Genomic DNA, 13149 nt, shown 5'->3' with positions numbered 1-13149 from the left:
ACCCGGCCCGCCGCGGGGGCGCGCCTGCTCTGGGCGGGGCTGTATTGTCCTTCTGTGGTGGAGCTTAATCAAAATGGCTTCCAGCTGGTCCTCGTTGAGGACGAGGAGCCTTGAGGCCTGGACGTGGGACACACGCCGGGCAAGGCAGTCTGACTGGACCAGGAAGGGGAGCCTGAGTTGTAGCCCCAGCACGAGGTTCTAGGGGAAAACACACACCCTTGTTCACTGGCCACATGCAGTTTTCCTCAGGGTCAGAGGAGCATCACACTTCCTCCCGGTCAGCCTCGCATCCTTTGGATTTTAAAGCTTCAGCCTCAACCCGCTTCCCACTAAGTCCCTGCCTGGCGCAGTGACTGCCCCCGCGCCGGTAGCCCCGCACCTGGGCCCGCTGAGGTGGGAAATGCTCATCCCCCAAACTCCCTCCTCCGGGCCTGGCTCCCAACCTCCGAGAGGAGACACTCCACCGGGGAGAACGGCCCACTATCAGGTTTCCGATCCGGTCCATCGTTTCCTCCTTCCGTCCGGTTAAAACATGGAAGCTGGTCCCTCCTGCTTTCAGAACAAATCCCAACATCTGTGCAGTGGGTCCCCCTCTCGCCCTCGGTAGGTTTTATTTTAGCCTTTATCCCTGTACTTCCTTCTGCTCCACCGTCAGCACAGAAAAAGACGCGGTTCTATTTCTGTCGTAAGTTGCCACCATCTCTCTCTCCGCTCTTGGCCAAACGTCTTGAAGACGGGGGCCCTGCCAGCCGTCGGCACTCCCCCGCCTCCCACTCCCGCGGCCGCTGCTGCAATCTGCCGCCGGCCCCGCAGCCGCAGGGACGCTGCTCTCCGCAAGGTCACCACGCGCCCAGGCCGCGTCCAGCGCGCCCGCCAGCCCCTCCTGAGCGCCCTCCCGGGGCTTTGGGCTGGGACTCTGGCCCGTCCTTGATCCCTTCGCATTCCTCTTCCTCCTCAGCTCTGCCCTCAAAATGTTCCCTGGGCTGTGTTCTAGACTCTAATCTAGGCCCTTTCTCCCACCTCCACTCCCATCTACTTGTTAATCCTTCCCAACTCTCTATTTCTAGTCCGGATCTTTCTCTGAGCTTCCAACCTATAAATCCAGCTGGCTTCCGGAACATCTCCACTTGGATGGCCCAGAGGCGCCTCAAACTCAGCGGATCTCAACAGAAATTCCTCGCTTTACCTCCTCCGACCAGGTTCGGCGAATGGCACTCCGATAGGACCTTGCCCCATGCTGGAGAGGGGGCGTCCCAGACCCCGTTCTCTCTCTCACACACTCCCCGTACCCTCCGCCTCCGAGTCGTGTGTGTGCTGCCTTCTAATACCTACCAAATATGTCTCCCTTCGGCAGCATTTGCTGGGCTTCCAGCTGGTCCTCCATGGGACAGAGGAGGCGTAAGGCCTTCACTGTAAGACAAGCCAAGGAAGGCCCAAGTTCAAGTCAGCCCTCCCCAGGGCTACTGCACTAGCCTCCTAACTGGTCTTTTTCTTTTAAGGTAAGTCCCACTGGTACCTGAACATTTAAGTGAATCGGAATCAGCTAGGGTGCTGATTTCCTCCCCGCCCCCCAATATATCTATCCTTATTGAGCGGAAGGGAGAGGGAGAGAGAGCGAGAGAAACATCAATGATCAGAGGGAATCATTGATCGGCTGCCTCCTGCAAGTCCCCTACTGGGAATCATTGAGCCTGCAACCCAGGCATGCGCCCTTGACTGGAATCGAACCCGGGACCCTTCAGTCCACAGGCCAACGCTTTATCCACTGAGACAAACCGGCTAGGGCTAGGGTGCTGATTTAAATGAATGTTCTCAAGCGGTGTGGCTCCGGGATTCCTCCTTTTTAACAAGCGTCCCTGGTGATCCCTAAGCACACTAAAATCTGAGAACCACAGCCATTCTAAAATAAAAACAAAAAAAGTTTCTGCCACGTTTTGGTTCAGTGGCGATCCTTGACTCATAGGATAAAGTCCAAAAATTTGTATAAAACCCACAAAACCCTTTAAGAGCTAACCCAGCCCTGGCCAGGTAGATCAGTTGGTTAGAGCATCATCCTTGATACACCAAGGTTATGGGGTCAATCCCTGATCAGGGCAGGTACAGGAATCAACCAATGAATACATACATAAATGGAACAACAAACCTCTCTCTCTCGCTCTCTAAAACAAACGAAAAACTAATCCAGATGAACCATTCTAGCTCTCATCATTTCTTCCTGGAAGTCTCCGCTTCTTTGGTCATAGTCAATTAGCTGGGTTCTTGAATGAACCTGCTCTCTCTCTCAACTCCAAGCTTTTGTCCACTGTAGGTACTCAAAGATTCACTGAATGCATGAATAAATTGAAACTGTCACTAGGGGAAGTTCCTGTGCTAGGCAGTGGGCAGACAAAGTCCCTGACTCAAATAACGTAATTTGGCGAGGTGGGGGTGGGGTTAGGAACTACACAGAAGTGAAAGGGGAAGAGAACCAACAGCCATGTGTCGGGCACTGTGTGGGGCTTTACTATTAGCTCATTTCCTGCTCACACAAAGCCTTATAAGCGAGCATAGTATTTATTTGCTACTAAGGCTCAAGGAATGAAGTAACTTACCCAGTAGCACACAGCTGGCAGGTAGTGTTGAGTGAGCTCTTCCTGTATGCCTGGGAATGAACATGCTGGGTGCTATAGAGGAGGAAAAAGAGACGCCATCTTTGCTGTGCTGACCCTAGGTCTTCTGCAGCCATCACACACCTCCCCAGCCTTGTAGAACTGCAGAACCATCAAAGAGGAATATGTCCTGTTAAACTTACCCTCATTAATATGTGGGCACTTCCAGTAATCAAATACTTGTTTAGTTCTTAGCTTCTGGGTGACAGGCGTGTCCTACAATATCCCCCCTCTCCAAAGTTATGCTAAATTACAGAATTACCTTCAGGCAATGGAGAAGTTCCTATAAAAAACAGTGAAGCAGCCGAAACCGGTTTGGCTCAGTGGATAGAGCGTCAGCCTACGGACTCAGGGGTCCCAGGTTCGATTCCGGTCAAGGGCATGTACCTGGGTTGTGGGCACTTCCCCAGTGGGGGATGTGCAGGAGGCAGCTGATCGATGTTTCTCTCTCATCGATGTTTCTAACTATCTCTCTCTCTCCCTCTCTGTAAAAAAATCAATAAAATATATTAAAAAAAAACAAAAACAAAAAAACAGTGAAGCATATTCAAATGTGTGAGCAACACATATTCCAATGGCAAACTGGAATTCTGTGAGCTGAGTGTAGGGGATCTACTCAAGTCATATACTGGGAGTCTCTTTCCAATGTCTAGGTAAAAAAAAAAGATGAAAAGATAGAAATTTCCCAACATTGTTTCTCCATCATTTTTTTTCCTCTGTCATTTTTTAAAAAATTGATTTTAGAGAGAGGAAGGAAGAGAGTGCGCAGACCCCAACCGGGAATCAAACCTGAACCTGCAACCTAGGTAAATGCCCTGACTGGGAGTCGAACCCAAAACCTTTCGGTTGTAGTGGATGGACTATGCTCCAACCAACTGAGCCACACCGGCCAGGGCTGTTGTTCTGCTCATTCATGCATTCACTATTTGCTTCCTGTATGTGCCCAAACAGGAGATCAAACCTACAACCATGACCTCCAGACAACACTCCAACCGACTGTGCTACCCAGCCAGGGCTCCCTCCTTCATTTTTATAGCGGTGGGCGGGGATGGCTGTGCACTGGAAAAGAGCGCTTCGGAAAAAGAAAGTTCGAGGACTACTATATACAGAAGAGTAGTAGCAGGTATTGAGTATTATGTGGAGATTCTGTGCCAAGCCCTTAATCCTCACAAAGCCTGTGTTGTTATTATCTCCATTTTTACAAATGAAGAAAGTGAGACCTAGAAAAGTTGGACAACTTGCTCACCCAGCTTAAAGTGGCAGAGCCAGTATCAAACTGAACTCAAGATTTCTGACTCTGATCCCAGCGCGTAGTTACTGTAGCACTGCGTACAGCGCCCGCCCTCATCTCCCACCCAGTGGAAGGATGCAGAGAGGACAGGCAGAAAAAACACCCCAGGCCCTGGGCTGTGTGCTCAGTGGTTAGAGCACAGACCGAAGGGTCTCAGTTTGATCCTCATCCCTCCTCAGGCCCCGGTGGGGCTCGGGAGGCAACCAATCTACGTGTCTCTCACTTTAATGTTTCTCTCTCTCTACCCCTCTCTCCCTCCCACTCTATCTAAAAATCAATAGAAAAAATATCCCTTGTGTGAGGATTAACAACAATAACAACAAAAATCCCAGATTGGGCCGAAGCTGTTTGGCTCAGTGGATGGAGCGTCGGCTTGCGGACTGAAAGGTCCCAGGTTCGATTCTGGTCAGGGGCGTGTGCCTTGGTTGTGGGCACATCCCCAGTGGGAGATGGGCAGGAGGCAGCTGATTGATGTTTCTCTCTCATTGATGTTTCTAACTCTCTATCTCTCTCCCTTTCTCTCTGTAAAAAAATCAATAAAATATATTTTTTAAAAAATCTCAGATTGGGGCCAGGAACACCAATCAAGTTGTTTTGACTTAAATTTTTGTTTCTCTCTCTCAGCAGAACTGAAGTTCCAAAGAAAGCTGAGACCTGTCTGTCCTGTTTACAGTTTTATTCCCACCACTTGGTATCAGTTCCTGGATCCTAAAGGGCCGGTACAGGAAAGAATGAGGAGGGACTTGTGCAGTGAACAGTTTTCACCATGAGGGTTTAAGAACTTGGGCAAGAAAGGCCCAATTTTTCTAGAACTCTAGTTACATATCAATAACTGATGTTAGAAGTAGAAGAAGAGGGTGAACCATCCAGAATGTACTCCTCAGGGTCAGATGCCAAATCAAAAAACACCATTCCGCCGAAACCGGTTTGGCTCAGTGGATAGAGCGTCGGCCTGCGGACTGAAAGGTTCCAGGTTCGATTCCGGTCAAGGGCATGTACCTGGGTTGCGGGCACATTCCCAGTAGGAGATGTGCGGGAGGCAGCTGATCGATGTTTCTAACTTCCTATCTCTCTCCCTTTCTCTCTGTAAAAAAATCAATAAGATATATTTAAAAAAAAAAAAAAACACCATTCCGCCGAAACCGGTTTGGCTCAGTGGATGGAGCGTCGGCTTGCGGACTGAAAGGTTCCAGGTTCGATTCCAGTCAAGGGCATGTGCCTGGGTTGCGGGCACATTCCCAGTAGGAGATGTGCGGGAGGCAGCTGATCGATGTTTCTAACTTCCTATCTCTCTCCCTTTCTCTCTGTAAAAAAATCAATAAGATATATTTAAAAAAAAAAAAAAACACCATTCCGCCGAAACCGGTTTGGCTCAGTGGATGGAGCGTCGGCTTGCGGACTGAAAGGTTCCAGGTTCGATTCCAGTCAAGGGCATGTGCCTGGGTTGCGGGCACATTCCCAGTAGGAGATGTGCGGGAGGCAGCTGATCGATGTTTCTAACTTCCTATCTCTCTCCCTTTCTCTCTGTAAAAAAATCAATAAGATATATTTAAAAAAAAAAAAAAACACCATTCCGCCGAAACCGGTTTGGCTCAGTGGATGGAGCGTCGGCTTGCGGACTGAAAGGTTCCAGGTTCGATTCCAGTCAAGGGCATGTGCCTGGGTTGCGGGCACATTCCCAGTAGGAGATGTGCGGGAGGCAGCTGATCGATGTTTCTAACTTCCTATCTCTCTCCCTTTCTCTCTGTAAAAAAATCAATAAGATATATTTAAAAAAAAAAAAAAAACACCATTCCTAGAAAGTGCAGGAAGACAAGAATCAGTCTGTATAGAGCTTTAAATCCTTGCCAAAACCCTTGAGAAACACGTAACTGAATTATAACACAGATGACTAAACTGAGTAATTTATGCCACCAAATTTCCTTCAGGGTCTGAGGTTACTTGAGTTCTTGAGCTCTCCGTGAATACTGCAAGAATACTGACCATGGGGTGGGAAGGGGAGGGGAGGGGAGGGGAGGGAAGAATAAATACTAAGTCCCTGAACTTCAGGAAATCTGGAGGCAGAATGGTGATGTGAAAACCTTCTAGCTTTCTCTCCTTGGGTCATGGCAAAGGTGGGACCCAAGATTGTGCCAGTAGTTGTAGTCAAGAACCTGGCATATGGCACTTTGTGTCAGCTATACTGTAAAAGATAGAGAAATGCTGTTCCATGATACTGTACATTTACTGGATATTAACATACGTGTTGTACAAACATACTTGGAAAATGGTTCTGTAAGCTTTTTGAGGACAGGTATTTTGGCTTTTCATCTTCATAGTCTCAGCAAATAACAAAGTCCTGAGAGTCAATGGTCAATAAGAGTTCATTGACTTACTGATGCAATAGTAACATAGCACTTGTCATGAGAATCCCAAAAATGCCTAAATCAGGGCTCCTGAGCGTCTGTCCTGCAGCTACTTTTGAAAGACAATTTCCAGTTCTTCTAACCCCATTAATGCTCCAATCCTACTCCTCTGTCCATTGCTGGGTTCAGGTATGGCCCAGTGACTAGAGGCTGTTTATTTCCTAAAACAAATGAAAACAAATTAAACCAAGTTTGTATTTTGCTGTTATGCCTAATAAGATAACGTCCGGGGGAAAAAATAATAATAAGATAACATCCGTACTCTTCAAGCTCTTGTTTGTGATTGATTACTCTCATCCTGAGGTAGAGAAGATGGTTGGAAGGATAGCTCTTAAAGGATGGTCCCTGGGCAACAATATCACTTTCACTTGGAAATTTGTACTTCTAGTGCAAATACCAAGGGCCCCATCCCAAACTATTGAATTAGAAGCTCTGGGGATACAGCCCAGGAACCAGTGGTTTAACAAACCTTCTAAGATAATTCCGAAGTTCACTGAAGTTTGAGAACCACAGGGCTAGAGCAGTTTTTACCCTCCAATAAGAAATTTGTCACATTTATAATTCTATCAACTTGAAGTTTTATGTGGCTAGTTATACATTACTAGGACTATAAAGCAGGTTTTCACAAACATGTTCTTATTCATGTTTATGTACATATGTATGTACCTACATATGTATTTAAAACATCATGCCAGCCCTAACTGGTTTGGCTCAGTGGATAGAGCGTCAGCCTGCGGACTCAAGGATCCTGGGTTCGATTCCGTTCAAGGGCGTGTACCTTGGTTGCGTTGCGGGCACATCCCCAGTGGGGGGCGTGCAGGAGGCAGCTGATCAATGTTTCTCTCTCATCGATGTTTCTGACTCTCTATTCCTCTCCCTTCCTCTCCGTAAAAAATCAATAAAATATATTAAAAAATAAATAAAATAAAACATCAGTGAAACGTTTTTTTCCCTTTGGGTTATTTTGCTTTATTTTTAATTTTTAAAACAATTTTTATTGTTTGATTTTAGAGAGGAAAAGAGAGAGAGGGAAGGAGAGAGGGAGAAAGAAAGAGAAACATCAAGTTATTGTTCCATCTATTTATGCATTCATTGGTTGATTCTAAATTCTTTTTTTAAATCATGTGGGTTTTTAAAATATATTTTATTGGTTTTTTATAGAGAGGAAGGGAGAGGGATAGAGAGTTAGAAACATCCATCACTGCTTCCTGCACACCCCCCACTGGGGAGGTGCCCGCAACCAAGGTACATGCCCTTGACCAGAATCAAAGCTGGGACCTTTCAGTCCGCAGGCTGACGCTCTATCCACTGAGCCAAACCGGTCAGGGCCATTGGCTGATTCTTACATGTGCCCTGACCAGGGATTGAAACCTTGGTGTTTTGGGATGATGCTCTAACCAATTGAGTTACCTCACTAGGGCATATTTTTTCTTTTTGTGTTTTGAAATTAATTAATTCACTCATATTACCACAATATAACACTTATTTCTCAATTTTAATTTCTAATCTTTATCCACAAATATATCTCTTTTTCTGTTACACACATATATTTCTTTACCTCATTGTAGAAATACATAATTTTTGGTTTACTCTTAAACAATTCATTTCTCAGAAAAAGGTATCTTGTTTTTCAAACAAACTTCAGTTCTGGAACTGACAACCCTTTCAGGCTGATACATCACCATGACAAAAAGCATCTCTCAGGCCACAAACAAGGAGAGAACTCAAGGCAGTTTACCTCTAAACCTCATGTTGTTAACACCTCAGGAAACTGTGCTGTGAATATTTTCATAGGGCTTGTTTTTGTTTTGTTTTTGGGGTTTGTTTTTTTTTTTGCTGGTGAAATGGAAGATTAGCACAATTTTAAAACATAAGGAGGCCATCAATATTGTTAATGATGCTAAGGTGTGAAAGTGCTCACAAAACAATAATCCCACGCAAATGAATAGGTAGAAAAACTGTTGTTGATTGGATAAACAAAAAGCAGTTGGCCTGTGATAGCATCTTGGAGGCTGTGATATATGAAAAACTCTTCTTTTAAGGCTAGCAGGATGTGGTTTGATATGAGAAAGGTTAAAATAGAGACTCATTTGGGGGTCTGGAACAGATTAATTCAATTTACATTATTTCTAATGTGGAAACATGATTCGGTTTTCAAACAACTCACTTCTTGAATAGACTTCTGGAATGAATGAAGTTCAAGAACCATGGTTCCGCTGTACTACTCCATTCCTCTATTCCTCTGTGGTGGAACATCTATCTATGACAGTGGCTCTTAAAAGAGGCGATTTTGCCCCCTAGGGGACATCGGGAGTATCTAGACATTTTTGGTTGTCACAGTTGAGAATTACTAGCATTTAGTGGACAGAGGCCAGGGGTTCTGCTAAACATCCTGCAATGCATAGGATAGCTCTCACAACATAGAATTATCAGGCCCAAAATGCTAATAGTGTGGGGGTTGAGAAATTTTTGTTGTTGTTACATATGTATGAAATATGTATTTTTTGGTTTTATATATATATATGTGATATAAATCACTTACCAAAATTCGCACATCTTTTGTGTTTTGAAATTCTTTAAAATAAACTTTCAAGAGGACTTACTGGGTCAATCCATTTCTACCTTGTTTACAAAAATTATTATGTCTCTTGAAGTGATTATGTATTTATTTCTCCGGAGGCATTGGTTTTACTAGGATGCATTAAATGCATCCACTCAGCCCCTTACAGAAAACAAATTCTAGCATAGTTCCTCTAGCTTGATCAGGGAATGACTGATTGTACGTTTGACTTTGGAGTAACAAAGTAATTTCTGGTTTGGCGCTTGCACAATTGGTATGTTTTGTTTTAGGTGATTTTTATTTGAGTCCAGAAATATTTTACTCTTTTTGTCTTCCTGGGGTTCTGATATACCTCAAGTTGAAGTCTCTCCAGAATAGTTATAGGAATTCCAGAGTTAAATAACCAATGTAGGGAGAGGAGAGGAATGAGAGAGGGAGAGGAGGAGCTGGTGAAGAAGAGCTGAGAAAAGATTTGTATGCTGATCATGCAATTTGTTTTTCCAAAGTATTCCTTTAGGTGTTTCTCTCTCATTGATGTTTCTAACTCTCTATCCCTCTCCCTCCCTCTCTGTAAAAATTCAATAAAATATATTAAAATTAAAAAAAAGAGGGGTGGACGTGGAAGAGGGAATATGGGGTGGGGGTGGGGCTACATGGTGATGGGGGAAAATAAAATATAGGGTTGGGGAGAGGATACAAGCCCTGGCTGGGTGCTCACTTGACTAGGGCATCCTCCCAATAAGCCAAGATTGGGGGTTTGATCCTTGGTCAGGGCACATACAAGAACCAACCAATGAATGCATAAATAAGTGGAACAACAAATCAATATTCCTCTCCCTAAAAAATATCAATCAATAAATTTTAAAAAATTAAAAAGGAACACGAATGCATAATTTATTATACTTCAGAGCCCCACCATTGGTGTCAGAAACACTCAGATCAGTAAACTATGAAACATTTAGAAAATGCAGCAAGACATAGATGGCAGAATTACATTAAATTTCATCCTAAGGATGGACGGCCGTCTTAAGAGATAGGGATTTGGATGAAATTGTGATAGCCACAGGATTTCCCTTCCTTTACGTAACAATTTGTATCTCAAAAGAACAAACTATTGGGGTGACGAGATTTTCCTGACCGCTCCAAGTCATCTAATTTCCACCAATTCAAGTAGGTCTTTCAGAGTAATCTCAGGGAAAGAACCGTTTGCCCAGCTAAAATACTGAAAAGTTGTCGTTTTCAAGTCAAAATTTTCTTAAATAAAAGAAAGCTGCTACATTTTCAGGCACTGTTTCCTAAAGCTTACTTTAAAATTCCGACTTGCCTTCAGTTGGTAAAAAAAACAACTAGCTTATTCGGGAATTTAGAGCCGGTACTATTCTCTTCCTTGTATTTGTAAATATGGCATTTACATTAGAAACTCCTTTAAGTTAATGGAGCACTTTTGAGTTTTCCATTAACAAGACCCAGTATTCCCTGATTGTGTTTTTTTTTCTCACAAACCAGTATTTGTGCTTAATTTAAGCAAGCTCAGCTGTCTCGATTTCACAGTAGTTCCAACGGCATCAATTTCGTCTGCTTTGCTTCTTGAGCGTTTTGGGGTGGGAGCTGGCAGCGCTTGCCTTCCTTCAGGAGCCCGATGGGCTAACGGGTCCCCGGGAAGGGGCTCCCTTGCCCTGGACACCGCTCGGAGAAGCGGCTGCGACGACGCTAACCTGCAAACCATCTAGGGCCGAGAAAAGCCAGAAGGGTGAGAAGCCATGGGCTCCCTCGAGCGCGGGGAAGGCCCAGCTCAAGTCCCAGGTCGGCCAGCCCGCGCACGCGCGAAGGCACCGCCACCGCTCCCGCCTTCTCCGGGGGCCTTCTCCCGGACGGGCGCGGGGCTGTCCGCGGCGGCGCCTGACCAGGCGGGAGGGTTACTCCGAGGACAGACGGCCCCTGGCGCTGTTTTCCCTGAATTGTTGTCGAGGCCAGAAAGGAAGGAATCGTGTAGCGTGCCACAGAGAGATGGTCGTCGCCGACGGGAGGGACCCCTGCAGCGCTGGGGACTTGGACCTGCAGGCAGTGCGAGAGGCGCCTGGGTGGGGTCCTCTGTCGCAGCCGGCTCAGAGCGGGAGGCCCCAGCCGCGAGCTTTGGTGGCCCCGCGAGTTGCTGGCAGCTGAGGTGCGGCGCTATGGAGGAGCTCGATGGCGAGCCGATAGTCACTGTAAGGGCGCCCCGAAGAGTCTTGCTTGCCCGCGCGGACTAGGGGTTGAGTCTGCTTCGTCAGCCACTGCAGGCTTGTCTCCCTCAACGCCGCCCGCGAGGCGCCCGTCCCCTTCCTTCAGCTCAGTGGCCGCTGCCCGGAGGTCACATTCTTTAGGTGGTCGCGTTAGGATCGCCGTGGCTCTGGGTTCCTGCTGCTCCGTGTACTCGGACTACCTGGCCCCGCAGGCCGCACCCCGTCCCTCGCTCCCCTGCCTTCCCGCCTTCCTGCTTCCCTCGCTTTTCCCGTCGGGCCAGTGCTCCCTGAGCGCGCTCGGATCTGGCAGAGGAATTGGTGGTTTTTTTCCTTCCAGTCGAACTAAGCTTCACATCGCAGCGCCGTGATTTTGGCTTGCATTTGTCCAGGGTTTACTAACCATATTCATTCTCTCGGGGGATTACTTTGTATTGCTCTGTTCGCTCTCAATTTTATCTGAACTCTCAAGAGAATATATATGCTCAGTGTTGCTGATCGGTGATGTTTTAGACACGAATACCTGCCGCTCCTACCTACCGCCCCCGCTAGCCTGGAGTGCACTCCTCTCATCGCCTCATTTTTCACTTGAACGTTCCCGCAGCCTCCGGCCGCCGGACCAGGGCACGTCTCTCTGCCCATTACAGCTTGTTCTCCGCCTCTCGCTCTCGGTAACCTAGGTAACCTGTAAACCCCATTAACTGCAGGTTGCCTGACCCTGTGTTTTTGCTTTTTAGAAAGTAGAGATGCTTACCGTTTTCAGCGAAAGCCATCAGACTGCAAAGCGATATCTGACAAAACAAAAAAATTGAAAATAGGGGTAATTTCAAAGCGAACTGGGCAAAACAAGGCATGAGATCTTAGTAGCAGGTAACCTGTTTCGGAGAGATGGCATAGAAGCTGTGTGGTTGGGGGTCTGTCCTTTTTTTAAAAATATATTTCATTGATTTTCCACAGAGAGAAAGGGAGAGAGATAGAGAGTTAGAAACATCGATGAGAGAGAAACATCGATCAGCCGCCTCCTGCACATCTCCTACTGGGGATGTGCCCGCAACCCAGGTACATGCCCTGGCCCGGAATCGAACCTGGGACCTTTCAGTCCGCAGGCCGACACTCTACCCACTGAGCCAAACCGGTTTCGGCTGGGGGTCTGTCCTTTTAGTGAGTAATAATTCAGTTCCTTTTTATTTACTTAAAAAATATTTTAATGATTTTTTTTAAAATATATTTTTATTGATTTTTTACAGAGAGAAAGGGAGAGAGATAGAGAGTTAGAAACATCGATGAGAGAGAAACATCGATCAGCCGCCTCCTGCACATCTCCTACTGGGGATGTGCCCGCAACCCAGGTACATGCCCTGGCCCGGAATCGAACCTGGGACCTTTCAGTCCGCAGGCCGACGCTCTATCCACTGAGCCAAACCGGTTAGGGCCCCTTTTTATTTTTTTGAACTTCCTACCCCCCCCCCCTGCAGATTACTAACTTATAATAATTGATTAGGGTGTAGCTTTCCTTTTTATCAGCACTTGAAAAACGCAGGCTGGGTTGAGGTGCCCAAACAACGCTCACTTGCTTATTCAGGGTCGAATAGACTGGGCTGATCTCAGCCACATTCAGCCGTCTACATGGATTAGCACTTAACTTTCATGACCACCTGTTTCGAGGATTGTCCTTGCAAATCCGTTGGCAGCAAAGCCTTTAATAAGAATAACAGTTTCTGTGCCTTATTTTTTTTCTTTACTAGTTGATTCCAGGAGTGAATTCCAAGAAGAAGCAAATGTGTTTTGACTGGGGTCCAGGGGAGATGCTGGTGTGTGAGACCTCCTTCAACAAAAAAGGTACTTACTGCTATTTTTTCTTATAGATGATCTCTCTGGGCACATTTAGTTGTTGTTGCTTTTTTCCCCTTTATTCTCTCAGATTTGACTAGTTGAGACATGATACAGTTGAACTTATTTTACACCATTTTTTATTTTTAAAACTTTAGCTGTTTAAGAGTTTCATTGATTTATGAGTCCTGGCAGA

General features: G+C 46.0%; 2 protein-coding genes across 2 annotated transcripts in view; one reads left to right on the top strand and one right to left on the bottom strand.

The window, feature by feature from the left end:
- The window catches only part of SUMO2 (small ubiquitin-like modifier 2), an 11824-nt gene extending 11319 nt beyond the window's left edge, over positions 1-505 (bottom strand). The window contains exon 1 of the mRNA XM_006762796.2: positions 269-505. Within this exon, the coding sequence (XP_006762859.1) occupies positions 269-505 (237 nt within the window). The remainder of the gene's footprint in view (positions 1-268) is intronic.
- A 10486-nt stretch (positions 506-10991) lies between these two features.
- The window catches only part of NUP85 (nucleoporin 85kDa), a 21507-nt gene continuing 19349 nt past the window's right edge, over positions 10992-13149 (top strand). The window contains exons 1-2 of the mRNA XM_006762775.2: positions 10992-11111; positions 12869-12962. Of these exons, the coding sequence (XP_006762838.1) occupies positions 11079-11111; positions 12869-12962 (127 nt within the window). The 5' untranslated portion in view covers positions 10992-11078. The remainder of the gene's footprint in view (positions 11112-12868; positions 12963-13149) is intronic.

Source organism: Myotis davidii, unplaced genomic scaffold (assembly GCF_000327345.1).
Source record: "Myotis davidii unplaced genomic scaffold, ASM32734v1 scaffold539, whole genome shotgun sequence".
Taxonomy (NCBI): domain Eukaryota; kingdom Metazoa; phylum Chordata; class Mammalia; order Chiroptera; family Vespertilionidae; genus Myotis; species Myotis davidii.
Note: the sequence above shows the minus strand (reverse complement) of the source record. Positions and strands in the feature narration are given on the sequence as shown.